This window comes from Oryctolagus cuniculus, chromosome 6 (assembly GCF_051225735.1).
Source record: "Oryctolagus cuniculus isolate XC-2025 breed Fujian yellow rabbit chromosome 6, ASM5122573v1, whole genome shotgun sequence".
In the NCBI taxonomy this organism is placed as follows: Eukaryota; Metazoa; Chordata; class Mammalia; order Lagomorpha; family Leporidae; genus Oryctolagus; species Oryctolagus cuniculus.
In genome coordinates this window covers 128,085,585-128,099,029 of record NC_142872.1, presented here as the reverse complement: position 1 = coordinate 128,099,029, position 13,445 = coordinate 128,085,585, and the positions used below count along the sequence as shown (strand labels likewise).

The following is a 13,445-nucleotide window of genomic DNA, read 5'->3' as shown; positions in this document are numbered from 1 at the left end:
AATATTCTCTTGTATGGGTCTACCAAAATTTATTTATGCATTCATCAATTGCTGGACATTTGGGTTATTTCCACTTTTAGGCTATTATGAATAATCCTGCTATGAACTTCAGTTTACAAGTTTTTGTGTGGGCAGCTGTTTTCATTTTTCTTGACCACGGATCTAAGTTGAAATTGCAGGGTCATATAGTAACTCCATGTTTAATCTCTAGAAGAACAGCCAGACTGTCTTCCAAAGTGGCTGCACGATTTTACATTGCCACTGGTTTGTGAAGGCCCCAACTTCACATTCGTACCAACACCTGTTATAGCCACAGTGGGTGTAAGTGGCATCACAATTTGATCTTGCTTTGCATTTTCCTCCTGGCTAATGCTATTAAGCACTTTTCCTGTGTCTGTTGACCTTGTGTACGAGTATATCTTCGTTGAAGGAGTGTCTGTCTGTTTGGATCTCCTGCGATTTTAAAAATCAGGTTATTAGAACAGATTCCTAGCTGGAGTGTTCATAATTCTTGCTGGGATCCTCGTAAATTCAGCAGATCTCTTTCAGTGCCCCTCTGTTAATCACGGAAATATTCCACAGTTTCCATCAAGCTGTACCGTCAGATCTGCGGCTGGAGTTCAGAAGCAGTAAGAAAGCTTGTTGGCCTTTGCCCCGCATTTGCTTGGAGACATGTAGTCACTCTGGGCAGCGTGATCATGGCCCCTTAGTGACCGTTTGTTGATTATTCTCTAATGAATGAGGAAGCATATTTAGGAGCACAGGACATTGTCTGTAGTTCAGTGTTTTGCAGTATTATAGATCCGTGACTACCTAATAGTAATAAACATGAAAAATGCCTGTAGTCTCTGTGGTCTAGTGGATTTCTCATGGTGTGAAAACATTTTCATTTGGTTAATATTAAATATTTCTTTTCTTGAAAAAATGCTCTTCATTCTGTTTTTTCGAGGACCCGAGATGCTAGTGTAGCTTCTTGTGGGGGTGACCATGTAGGTGACCACGTCATGTAGACTGCATCTGCCTTGAGTGCCGGTAAGGCCTGATGCAGGCCTGTGGGTGACCAGATAGGTGTCAGGAGACCTGAGCTCCGTGTTTTGTGGTCTTTGTTCTCCTTGTGGGATACGTTTTGGCTTCTTTAGATTGTCCAATAATCTCTCTTTTCTTTTCAGGTTTTCCAGGCAGAAAATCCTTTTGATTTCATGGAAAACATTTCTTTAGAAGGGAAAACAAATTTCTTTGAGAAACGAGTTTCAGAGTATCAGCGTTTTGCAGTTATGGCGGAAACCACAGATAATGTCTTCACCTTAGACGCAGATTTTTAAAACCCTCTCCTATTTTAAAACTCTGAATCCATCATTGGTAAACAGCACCCTGGTTCCCTCTGCCCCCCCCCCCCCCCAACCAAACCTGAAATATCTCCTTTAAGGGGCTGAAATATCTCCTTTAAGGGGGTGGGGATTTGCTTAAAAAGGAAATCCAAACCAAACTTCAGTCATGTTTGCTTTATATCAAGACACTTGTGATCTTCCTGTGTAACAGCAAGGATGTGACCTGTATTCACTGGAATATAAGATGGCATTGTATGGTGATTGACAGCATGGGGTGAAGGGTCAGATATGCATTTGAAATCCTGTCCTTATTCCTTTGTGTGACCCTTGGCAAGTCAGTTTTTCTGTAAACCTCAGTGTTTTTATCTTTTAAATGGGTCTAATAGTAGGTCTTAAAAGTGCAATGTGGATATGAGAATTAAGATGGAAAAATACCACAACCACCACCATTTCTCATCATTGTGGTTATTAATAGTGTTAATTACAGTAATGTTGTGACAAAATGCTCTTATCTCCTTAAAGTAGTTGTGGTCTAAGATCTAAGATTTAGCGGACCTTTGCATTTTCAATATTTGGGAGAAGAGTATAAGGATTTCCTTAAAAGGAAGGTAATTCTCATTAATGTGAGAAATAACTTCTTTGAATTTCCCAGAAAGAAATTAAGTTCTCTGTTGCTTTGGGAAGGATACTTTCAAAGAATCCATAAGGTTTTCATGGCAATTGGCCTTATAAACAAAATAATTCTTTGGAAATTATAAATGTTCACTATTGGCAGACTTAGCTCTGTGATGTTTAGTCCTGGGATGCATCGGCTAGAATAGTGTTTCCTAGAGTATTCTCAGAGCTATTAGCCCTTCTGGATACTTTGTGGGCAATAAAGGAATTTAGTGGTCAAATGAGTTTGCAAATGCTATGTGCGCCATTCCAGTTCAATGTACAATTAGTACATTAAAGACTGAGAAATTCTGCAGTAAACGTATGTCAACCTGCTATTCCAGACTTTCTTAACACAGATATGCTTTTCACCTGTCAACATCTTATCCTGCTGGTGTTGTTCAGAACGTAGGATGGGGAATGCTGATCAAGCACCCATTATACATAGAGGAAGGGGTTATAGGCCAAGAAAGAAAGAAAACATGGCAGGGGTTATTAAACTGTTCCAAATTTTATGCCAAGCTGAGGAATGTGCCTGTGATTGACTTTGGCTTTGTTTCTTAGTTTATCTCCTTAAAACTCTTTTACATTGTTAAAAGAGAGTTTTTCTTTTTATTTTTTTTTTAAGATTTATTTATTTATATGAAAGAGTTACAGAGAGAAAGAGAGAGGGAGAGACAGAGAGAGAGAGAGAGAGAGATCTTCCATCCTCTGGTTCACTCCCCAGGTGGCCAAATGACCAAGGCTGGGCCAGGCTGAAGCTAGGAGCCAGGAGCTTCTTCCAGGCCTCCCATGTAGATAGCAGGGACCAAGTACTTTGGCCATCTTCTGTTGCTTTTCCCAGGCTGTTAAGCAGGGAGCTGGATCAGAAGTGGAACAGTCGGGACTCAAACTGGTCTCTTTGTGGGATGCCCTCACTGCAGGCGGTGACTTTTTCCCCTATGCCACAGTGTTGGCCCAAGAGAGTTTTTCTAGTGGAACTATGCGTGTTGCTGGGTAGCAGATGGTAAGGGTGACAGGGGTCTCTCGAAGAGACTGAGGGGAGGCCAGGAACCAAGGTTTCTGAGAAGTCTGTCCCTCTTTAATTTTAGGAAGTATGATGAGGTCCCGTTAAGCAAGGATTCCCCACTTGCAGCAAACCCTACTTTATAAAGTTCTGGAAGTTAAAATGTAGAGGTTTTCTCTTGGTGAGAGTTTTTTTTGTTTTGTTTTGTTTTTTTTTTTCTTTCATTTTTTCTGCAATTATCTAATTGACCAAAACTGGGAATTCTCAAGTGAATGCAAAAGGAGAGCCTACCTAGTTATTAGAGAAAATATCAGAAACCAGCACTGTTTGGTGTACGATTGCACTGTCTGTGTGTTCAGGGCTGGTGTTTTTACATCTCACTTTCTCTCACAATAGCCTTATGCACCTGAAGAACAGCTCTTGTCACAATATCACAGATGGAGAGAGTGAGGCTCACAGAAGTTAAAGGACTTGGCCAAGATCTCGTAGTTACTGCCCCTGCTGTATAATTTTGTGTTGAGGTTGTCATGTCTTATCTAGTTAGTTCTTTGCCATCCATCTTGATTTGATTTTTGGCTATTCCCTCATTAATTAGAATATCATATAGTATCACAGCATTAATGTATATGAAACTTTAAAGTATCAAAATACACAGAAACTTTTTGAATTATATCCAGGTGATAAGTTCAAAGATACTTATCTACTGCCATACAAAAACTTAACATTTAAAATTGATGATATCCAAGGGCAGGCATTTGGCACAGCAGTTACGATGCTGCTTAGAACACCTGCATCCCATATCAGAGTGCCTGGTTCAGGTCCCTGCTCTGCCTCCAATCCAGCTTCCTGCTACTGCCTATCCTGGGAGGGCAGCAGACGGTGACTTAAGTACTTAGATTGCTGCCGTGCATATTAGAGAGCTGAATTGAGTTCCTGGCTCCTGGCTTTGGCCTGGTCCAGCCCTGACTGTTGTGGGCATTTGGTGAGTGAACCAGTGGACAGTAGAGGTATTTGTCTGTCAATCTTTCTTGCTTTGTCTTTCAAGTAAAAAAAAAAAAAAAAAAAGCAAAGCATGTTAAAAAAAAAAAAAACTCTGCCAATGTCTGTAATAAGATCACAATGGAAGAAAAATTTTATAGAGCATATTCCTTTTGTTTTGAATCTAAATCTGTCTCATAGATCATGACAGGTGCCTTAATGTGAGGCTTATTTATAGTAGTGATAAACCTAACTGCATTTGGATGAAGACGTCTTAATATAAAATACTGGATTTTAATACACTGGTTTGTTACGGTTAGTGTTCTCTACCTTTTCTGGGCTTCCAGGTTGCACATTTATTTATGATGTTTGACACTGTAATTCTTAGTTCTTAATCAGCTGTGGAATCTCTTTTTAATATTATCTCACAGGTAAAGAAAAAAAAGCATGTGTACAACTGTTTTCTCTTTTTTAAGCACTCATATTTAAATCATTGCTATAGTAACTAAGGTTAATTATATAGAAATATAAGAACTTACAGTTCCATGATAGACTCCATTTGCTAAAATTTTTCTATTGTAGCTCATAGAATTATGGCCTGGGAGGACTTGGGAAGACAGCTTGATACAGTGCTGGGTTTTTCTGTCCAATTATATACAATAATAATTATTCTTGCAGTGTAAGCTGATCCTAGCCAGGTGCCGATATATGAAACTTTTATAGTTGTCTCATTTTGGAGCATCTAGGGCTTTCTGCTTTATTTTTCCTTTGTGCATGGAGAAGGTGATGATTGAGAAGACATGGCAGTTTACATCTGTAACAACGTATTTAATATTCAGAATTTTGCATTTTTACACTTTAGCAATCACTGTCATAGAATTCCCACATTTCCTTTGTAATAGGTGAAGCTGGAGGCTGCCTGGCCCAGCTGGTTTTCCATGATGACGCTGCTGATGGGCTGCGTGAAGGCCCAGCAGTCCTATAGTCAGGGATTGTGTTTTGAACCCAGCCGGGGGACCTGTCTGCCGCCTCAGGGAATCTTCCCCAGCAGAATCTCGGATGGTGACACAGAAGTGAAATCTGTTGTCTTTGTTCCTCACCATTTCCTTTTATTCTATTTTTGTTATGTTTTGTTTTTATTTTTTCCTTTTCCCTTTAAATGGTTCTGCTATTTTGTAAACAGCTACTGATTTGAGGGGGATCTTAGAAGAAAGAAGTTAGTCCTTCAAATACAGATGTTCTGTTAAAGAAAATGTGTGTGAAAAATGGAGGGCTGAGAATGGCTTTTTATTCTTAGGTGCAGTAAAGATTCCCAATACTGTTAACTTGTGTACTTAACTCTTTTGAGGCAACATTTTGATTTTTCCAAATGTCTGGTTATTTAACAAAATTATTTGGTATCCACTGTATATGTGAAAAGCTTATTGAGGTGTGATGTAGCTAAATGCTTTTTTTGTTAAAATATCTAATTAGTCAAGCCTACTCTGCTTGTACAGAATTTGGGTTTCATCCAAAGAAAGGAGCTGTTTTGTTATTTTTGGCTTAATATGTTGAAATAAACTATTTCATAGCTACATCATTTTTTTCTATGTCCTCTTTGAGCAAAAATGTTTCTTTATAAGTATGGGAGCTACCATAATCAAAAAATGTATATGTAAGGGGTCTTTAAAATGCTCTTGTAAAATTTGTTATGAAAAAAATTATGCATGTATTTAATTTTTCTAAAGATTTATTTATTTGAAAGGCAGAGTTACAGAGAGAGGTTGAGAAAGAAAGATCTTCCATTTGCTGGTTCATTCTCCAGAAGGCCACAACGTCTGGGCCAGGCTGAAGCCAGGAGCTAAGAGCTTCATCTGGGTCTCCCAAGTGGGTACAGGGACTCAAGGACTTGCGCCAACTTCCAATCCTTTCCCAGATGCTTTAGCAGAGGGCTGGATCAGAAGTGGAGCAGATGGGTACTTGAACCGGCCCCCGCATGGGATGCTGGTATCCAAGGCAGCTGTTTAAGCCATTACACTACAATGATGGCCCCTAAAATTTTTTTATATGAAGAAAAAAAAAACCCTTATCTTTTACTTTTGTTTTTGTATGATTTTTTTCTTTTCACAGGACAGATTATATATAAATATATATATATTGTGTGTATATATATATATATATAGAGAGAGAGAGAGTGAGCGAGCAAGAGCGCGAGCGCACAAGCTGGGGGACTAGGCCAGGTGGAAGTCAGGAGTCAGGAACTGAATCCAGGGCACTCTCGGGCACCAGGGAGCCACCACTGGAGCCCTTACCTGCTGCTTCCGGGTGTGCATTGGCAAGCAGGAAGCTGGAACTGGGAGTGGAGCTGGGACTCAAACATAGGCCCTTTGATATGAGCTACAGGTATCTCAAGTGGCGTCTTTACTGCCAGGCCAAATGTCTGCCCCTCCATGAACTTTTTTTTTAAAGGTTTATTTATTTAGTTGAGTTATAGACAGAGAGAGGGGGAAAGAGAAATCTATCTGCTGGTTCATTCCCCACCTGGCTGCAGTGGCTGGAGCTGGGCCAATCCGGAGCCAGGAGCCAGGAGCCTCCTCCAGGTCTTCACGCAGGTGCAGGGGCCCAAGGACTTGGGCCATCCTCTGCTGCCTTCCCAGGCCATCAACTGGGAGCTGGATCAGAAGTGGAGCAGCCAGGGCTCAAGTCGGCGCCCATATGGGACCCCGGCACTGCAGGCAGTGGCTTTACCTGCTATGCCACAGCGCTGGCCCCTCCATGAACTTTTTGAAGTGTCTTCCTACAAGTATTTGCTATGTATGTGTGCAGATAAACACACACTTGTACAATTTTGTTCAACCCTTCCCTGTACCACAAGTCTTTGGCTCCATCAGGACCCCTAGTCCTCCTACTTCTCTACTTTCTCCCAATCTATGAGTCTGTATCCCTTTTTGTCTACTAGTAATAGCACTTATATCAATACCCTACACTCTCGCACTTGCATTTTACTGTGTGTAGGAAAATCCCCAACTCTGGAATGTGGCAGTCCAGCTTTTCCATGGTTGGACTCCAGCAGCTAAGTGCTGTTGGAGGAGAAGTCCAGCAATAAGGCAGCTCAGAGCCTCTGTGAGTTCCTGATGGCCTACTTCACACTGACAGTCCTACTATCTCCTGGTAAGCTTGACTTCCGTTCTCCACAACCACTTCTCCACATTTCCTCTTCTCAGTCTATACCCTCATTTCCCAGGGATATGATGATTATCCTCTTTGTAGGATTTTGGACACACAGAGATAGTTCACAGGGACCCCAAATCAAGAACCTAAGATTGGAAGTAGAATGCAACATACATACATATATATATTTTAAGATTTAAAAAGAAATTCATTTGAGGGGCCACCTGCAATGCAGGGATCCCATATGGGCACCGGTTCAAATCCTGGTTGCTCCACTTCCATTCCAGCTCCCTGTAAATGTGCCTGGCAGACCCAGATGGAGTACCTGCCTCCTGGCTTCAGCTGGCCTGGCCCCAGCTGTCGTGGCCATTTGTGGGGAGTGACCCAGCAGATGGAAGATCTCTTGAGAGATATCTGAAAGATTCGCAGCCTAAAGGACCCTAGTTAAAATAAATTGGTCCCTTAAAGTTAAAAAAAAAGGGGGGGGGGAGGACTAGAAGGAAAAGTGACTTGAAAAAATTCAGAATATTCCTGTGTTTGTCAGGATAGCAAATTAATTAGATGATTTGAGAGGGCTTCAGAGGACAATCTGGGAGCTCTGAGCAGGAAACTGTAGAGATGGGGTAGTACATTGGGCTACAGGCTCAGGGCTGGCACTGTACCTACATTCAGTGAGTTAAGATCTCAGGAGCAGTTTCTTAAACCAGAAGAGAATTGTGGAGAGAAGGTGGCCGTATAGCATGCTTCAGTTAGAGGGAGGCAGCAAGCTCGGGGCAGCTTTGCTGGGAAGGAGCTAGGGAATAAATACCTCAGCGTCGTCGTCTTTGCCTTGTCCTTCCAGGGATCCCCATTAGGCAAGGCAGCTGTGAGCAATCCCTATATGTAGACCTCCTGGCCTGGGTGGAGAGCAGATCCGAGGGGGAACATCTGTCACGAAGAGTTTGGAAATCACTGGGGCTCTCATCAAGGTATTACGAGAAAGAAATGAGCCCAAGAAAGAACGGGCTGGCTTGCAAGAAAAACCAAAAGGGAGCTGAGAGACTCCAGAAATTCAGTATCCAGTAGGGCTGGAAAAGCAGGCTGATTGGAAGTCCCCAAAGTAAGAGTTTTAAACTGCAAATCTCTTCAAGTAAGGATTCACTGAGACGTAGCCTTGGTGAAGATCCGAGCAGAGGTGTGAGCAGGCAATGGGAGCCTCCTGAGCAGGTGTGGACGTAGACATGCCTCTGTTGCCTCCATTTCCCTTGGATTGAACTCCTTGGAGAGTGGGTGTAGGGGCAGAGGGGAGAAGGTGTGGAAGACGGAGATCACAATGGATCCACTTGACCTTGTTTATGACTTCTCTAGCATCTGTGGCTGTGGGGCAGTGAAAACTGGAAAAAAAACTGGATTGTTCCAGGCAGACCAGGGCTGGGGTTTCCCTGGAATTTTCTACGTGGGGTTAGGATGTGGATGAGGAGCAGTTCTGGTTACTGATCTGAGTGTTACTAGTAGTCACGTGATGAATTATGGCCTCTGAGCTGAATACTAAGGTACACAGAGATGCTCATGGATTGGGAAGAAGTAGGAATTCGAGGACTGAGGGCACTGGGTTAGAACTGGGGGCGGTGGGGGGTTGCTGTGGTTTGAATGTGATTTGTTTCCCCAGTCATGCAGGAAGTTAGACCTCAGAGTCTTCTGTCCAAAGTATTAAAAGGGTGGAAGCTTCCTCCCACCATTTTTAAAAAGATTTATTTAATTATTTGAAAGAGAAAGGGAGAGACATGGGGAGAGAGATCTTCCATCTGCTGGTTCACTCCCCAAATGGCTGTATCAGCTTGGGGTGGGCCAGGCCAAAGCCAGGAGCCTGGAGCTTCTCCTGTGTCTCCCACACGGGTGTAGAGACCCAAGCACTTGGGGCATTTTCTGTTTCCCAGGCACATTAGCAGGGAGCTGGATTGGAAGTGGAGCAGCCGGGTCAGGGACCGGCGCCCATATGACTCCCACCATGTTTAGAGGTGGGGAATTGGAAGTGGTTCCATTAGCATTGGTTATTAGGGCGGAGCCTTCATAGTGGAATCCAGGTGGCTTTATAAGGAGAGAGAGGGCCCAGCACACACACATGTGCATTCCTTCTCCCTTGCCCTGTGATGCTTTGACTGCCTTGGGACCCTTAGCCATCACCAGATGAGGCCCTCGACCTCCCAACCGGGCATCTCCAAAACTGTAAGCCAAAACCAAACCTCATTGCTTTATCAAGTTCGTCTGCCTCAGATACTTCAGTATAGTAATGACTGATGGAAGGGGTGGGTCCTTGAACAGGTGTCCGGAAGGAGAGGGCATTGTGGTGCTCAGAGGAGATGCTGTACGTGGGAATTTGGGACCTGGAACATGTTGGGGGGGGTGAAGAGGATGGGAGAAGGCAGTTGAGGCGCAGTGGCAGAGTCCCCGGGTGATGAGGACATCGGGATTTTGCACCGCGGGTGGCCCCTGAGGTCAGGGAGAGAGGTACTGTCTGTAGGACAGGGCAGGAGTAGGACAGGGCAGTGTAGCTGAAGTGCAAGTCCCCGAGGGGCAGGATCGTTGCTGAGGAGTGAGGTGCCCACAGCCTGGAGGCCCCCAGCCGTGCTCTCCCTCTGGGATCTCTGTGGTCTGTGCCGGCATGAGATAGCAACGCTCGCTTGGATCTACGTCCCCTCCAGCCTCGAGGCAGCACTGGCCTCTGGTTTCTGCTGTTTGGTGTGGGTCTCAGGGTTTGGAGCCTAACGTCTCAGAGGACCTGGACTATGCTTTGTTGGGTCTCTGAGAGACAGGGGTCTAACCAGTTGAAAGCACCATGCAGATGCAATCCGCGTTCCCATCTCTGGGAGGCCTCTAAAAGTCTCTTCTAAGCCTGTCCCACAGGTGCACACACTCAGCTCCAGAGCCCCAGCTTTGCCAACAGGCCTCACGGCTTCAACTTGCTAAGTCGTTTTCCCTCCCGGAGGTCTCCCCTGCTCCTGCCTTCTCTCCTGGCTCGACTCTGTGTGCTCATGACCTCCTGTGCTTGTGGCCGTTGTCGCACACACTCTATTGAAATGGTAACTGAGCAACTTTTTTTTTTTTTTTAAGATTTTATTTATTTGAGACGTAGAGTTACCGACAGTGTGAGGGAGAGACAGACAGAGATCTTCCATCCGCTGGTTCACTCCCCAAATAGCCACAATGGCTGGAGCTGGGCTTGATCTAAAGCCGGAGCCAGGAGCTTCTTCCAGGTCTCCCATGTGGGTGCAGGGACCCAAACATTTGGACCATCCTCCACTGCTTTCCCAGGCCATAGCAGAGAGCTGGATTGGAAGAGGAGCAGCCGGGACTAGAACCGGTGCCCATATGGGATGCTGGTGCCGCAGGCAGAGGCTTAGCCCGTTATGCCACAGCACCGGCCCCAGCCGAGCAACTTTCAGGGAGGGAGCCCGCTGTTTATTCCTGTAGCGCCCTGTCCTGCGTGACGAGCAGCGGTGCCCAGGGAATCTTTCTTCAACGAGGAATGACGGCCATAACTAGCTGAACCATGAAGCCTGGTTTCGTGTAATCAGAAGCTGGAGCTGGAAACCGTCATTACAGGGCCCATGTGAGCCACCTGTGTACGCATCCTCTCATTTAAGGCTCTGGGTAATCCTGCTGGGAAGATACTTTTTTCCCTCCTCCCTCCACAAATATTTCTGTGTTGCTGGGTGCCAGGCACTGTGCTAGCTGCTGGCAATGAAGCCATAAACCAGGCAGAGTTGACCTTCGCCTTGGAGCAGAGTGGACTCCCTAAACAAGCGGAGTCTGTAGGATGTTTCCCTTGGATGCGAGGTAAGCTTCAGAGGGCTGCTACTCCTCCCTTAAAGTGAGACCGATGGAGCCAGGATTCTGTTCCAGTTTGAATCGATAGCAAAGCTCATGGCTTTCCCCAGAGTCTCCCAAACAAGATGCCGGGGCGGCTTTGATGCATATAGGGTCCCAACCCACCTCAGAGTGCTGGTGGCCTGGGGAGGGGTTGGTGAGAGCTGGCAGATGCAGGAGCAGCTCCTGCCCCAGGGGCGAGGGCCAGAGGGCTAGCTGCGGCTGGCAGGCAGGTCTATTGCCCTGGGTGGGGGTGGGAGGGATCCGGTGGGCGGGCCTGATGAAGAAATTTAGCAAAACTGATTGCTTCTAGTTATCTGAAGGGGAAGAATTGTTTCAGCGTCTTGTCAATTGTAGAGCTGAGAGGCACCAAACTCCATGTGCCTGGCATAGACCTGGGAGAAAACCAGAGGCCGCTGTGGCCTGCTGCCCTCCCTGGGGCATAGTGCAGCGAAAGGGAGACAGCATCAATCCCCCCTACCCCCCGACAGGTCAGAGCTACACCTGACTGTTCCACGGGTCCCCTGTAGCCCCTGTCTGCCCTTGGGCTTCCTCAGGCCCACCTGCTCTAGGAGATGCAGAACGCGTCTGGTGAGGCCTCATTTCCCAGACTTCCACAAGGTGGAGCCCTTGAGCCACTGGCGTGTCCGCTCAGGAACTGTTCCCTCATTGCAGGAACCCAGGAGGTAGATTTTAAAGAAGGAAGGTTCCGGGCAGGAGCAAGGCCTCTGCAAACAGAAGACATCCACGCTCAGCCCTTTAGAATGCATGTGCCCAGCATGATGAGCCCTGGGGCAGTTGCACCCCTGGCTGGCTGTGCAGAGATCAAAGTCTAGGCTGGCCGTGTCACTTGCATTTGGGTACCAGTGGGAACCGGAAGAGCCCCTTTGTGTGGATGGATCCTAAGTCGTTATGAAACAACTGGCCTAACCGTACTTCTCTGTGGGTGCCTGGAGGCCTGGGCTGGTCAGATTCGACTGAGGTCTTTGTGTTTGCTTTGTTGGGTGAAGAGGGGGTGCTGAGTAATGGCAGACGCATGGCACTCGCCCTGCAGCCCAGGAGCTGAGGGTGGGGGCACGCACTCATCCCTGGCTGCTGTGCCACAGTGAATTCCTCTGGTCCTGGACACCCAAACAAAGCCATCCGTCTTAGTTAGATGACAAGACAGGTTAGGGCATTTTCACATTCCAGATCTGGGGCCCAGGTTTCCAGCGAGCCGGGGGCGTCGGTGATGCTGTATCCTCTAAACCCTGGGCCTGTGATTCCCGTGCAACCACAGAAAGGAGCTGGAACATGGGACCCTGCACTGTGAGGTGTGGACAAGTACAGGCTTTGTTGGGTTCAAATCCTGGTGCTACTACTTCCCACTTGGGAGACTGTGGCAAGTTACCTGCCTTCTTTGTGCCTCAGCTTCTCTCTCTGAGCTGGGAAGAACAATAGCATGGACTTCTTGTTGCATAAACATGCAGAACACATAACATAGAGCCCAAACTTGCAGTGAGCGCTGTTGCATGAGGGTTTCTACCTAGCATTAACATTCAACTCTATGCTGGAGTGATCCTGCTAGCCTAGAGAGACCTTAATGTCAACAGTTCCTTTAGGGCTGAGCTATTGGCCTCCTGCTATGTTAGCTTTAATGATTGATTTCTTCATTGTGTCTTTATTTCATCTTGCAGACCAGCTGTGCAATTTATTTGAAACTCAGAGTTACACATTGAGAGCGACACACACACACACACACACACACACAGAGAGAGAGAGAGACAGAGAGCTGCTGGTTCAGTCCCCACATGGCCCAATGACCAGGGCTGAGCCAGGCCAAAGCCAGGAGCCAGGAGCTTCGTCCAGGTCTCCCATGTAGGTGCAGGGACCCAAGGACTTGAGCCATCTTCCACTGCTTTTTCCAGGCAATTAGCAGAGAACTGGATCAAAAGTGGAGCGGCTGGGTCACAAACCAGCACCCGTATGAGATACTGGTGTTGCAGGCAGCAGCGTTACTCGCTATGCCACAGTACCGGCCCCTGGCCATTTTTTAGCATAAATTTCTAAGTGATCTTAGTTTCTAGTATCTAGCTGGGAAATACTTTCTTATACTTCCTTAACAAATAAGAGAGCATTAGGAACAAGTGAATTCGGTTCACCTTAATTATCTGTGCAGGCTTAATATCCTTTGCTGCTATTACTGGGTACATTTCCTTTTTTAAAAAAAGATTATTTTATTTGAAAGAATTATACAGAGAGTAGGAGAGGCAGAGAGAGAGGTCTTCGATCTGCTGGTTCTCTCCCCAATTGGCCACAACGGTTGGAGCTGTGCCAATTCAGAGCCAGGCGCTTCCTCGGGGTCTCCCATGCAGGTGCAGGGGCTCAAGGACTTGGGCCATCTTCTACTGCTTTCCCAGGCCACAGTAGAGAGCTGGACTGGAAGTGGAGCAGATGGGACTCGAACTGGTGCCCATATGGGATGCTGGCATTGCAGGTGGCAG

At 46.1% G+C, this 13,445-nt stretch overlaps 1 protein-coding gene across 6 annotated transcripts in view; it reads left to right on the top strand.

Moving 5' to 3' along the window:
• Positions 1-13,445, top strand: part of RRM2B (ribonucleotide reductase regulatory TP53 inducible subunit M2B) — a 93,351-nt gene that overhangs the window by 36,048 nt on the left and 43,858 nt on the right. For 3 of the 6 annotated variants that reach the window (XR_016236562.1, XM_008255804.5, XM_070075378.2), the window contains one exon: positions 1,170-2,224. The exons of the other annotated variants lie outside the window; for them this stretch is intronic. Coding sequence is in view for 2 of the 3 variants with exons in the window: in XM_008255804.5 (XP_008254026.2) it covers positions 1,170-1,322 (153 nt within the window). In the remaining variant the exon portion in view is untranslated. Of the gene's footprint in view, positions 1-1,169; positions 2,225-13,445 lie in introns of those variants that run through there. 6 annotated transcript variants of the gene reach the window in all.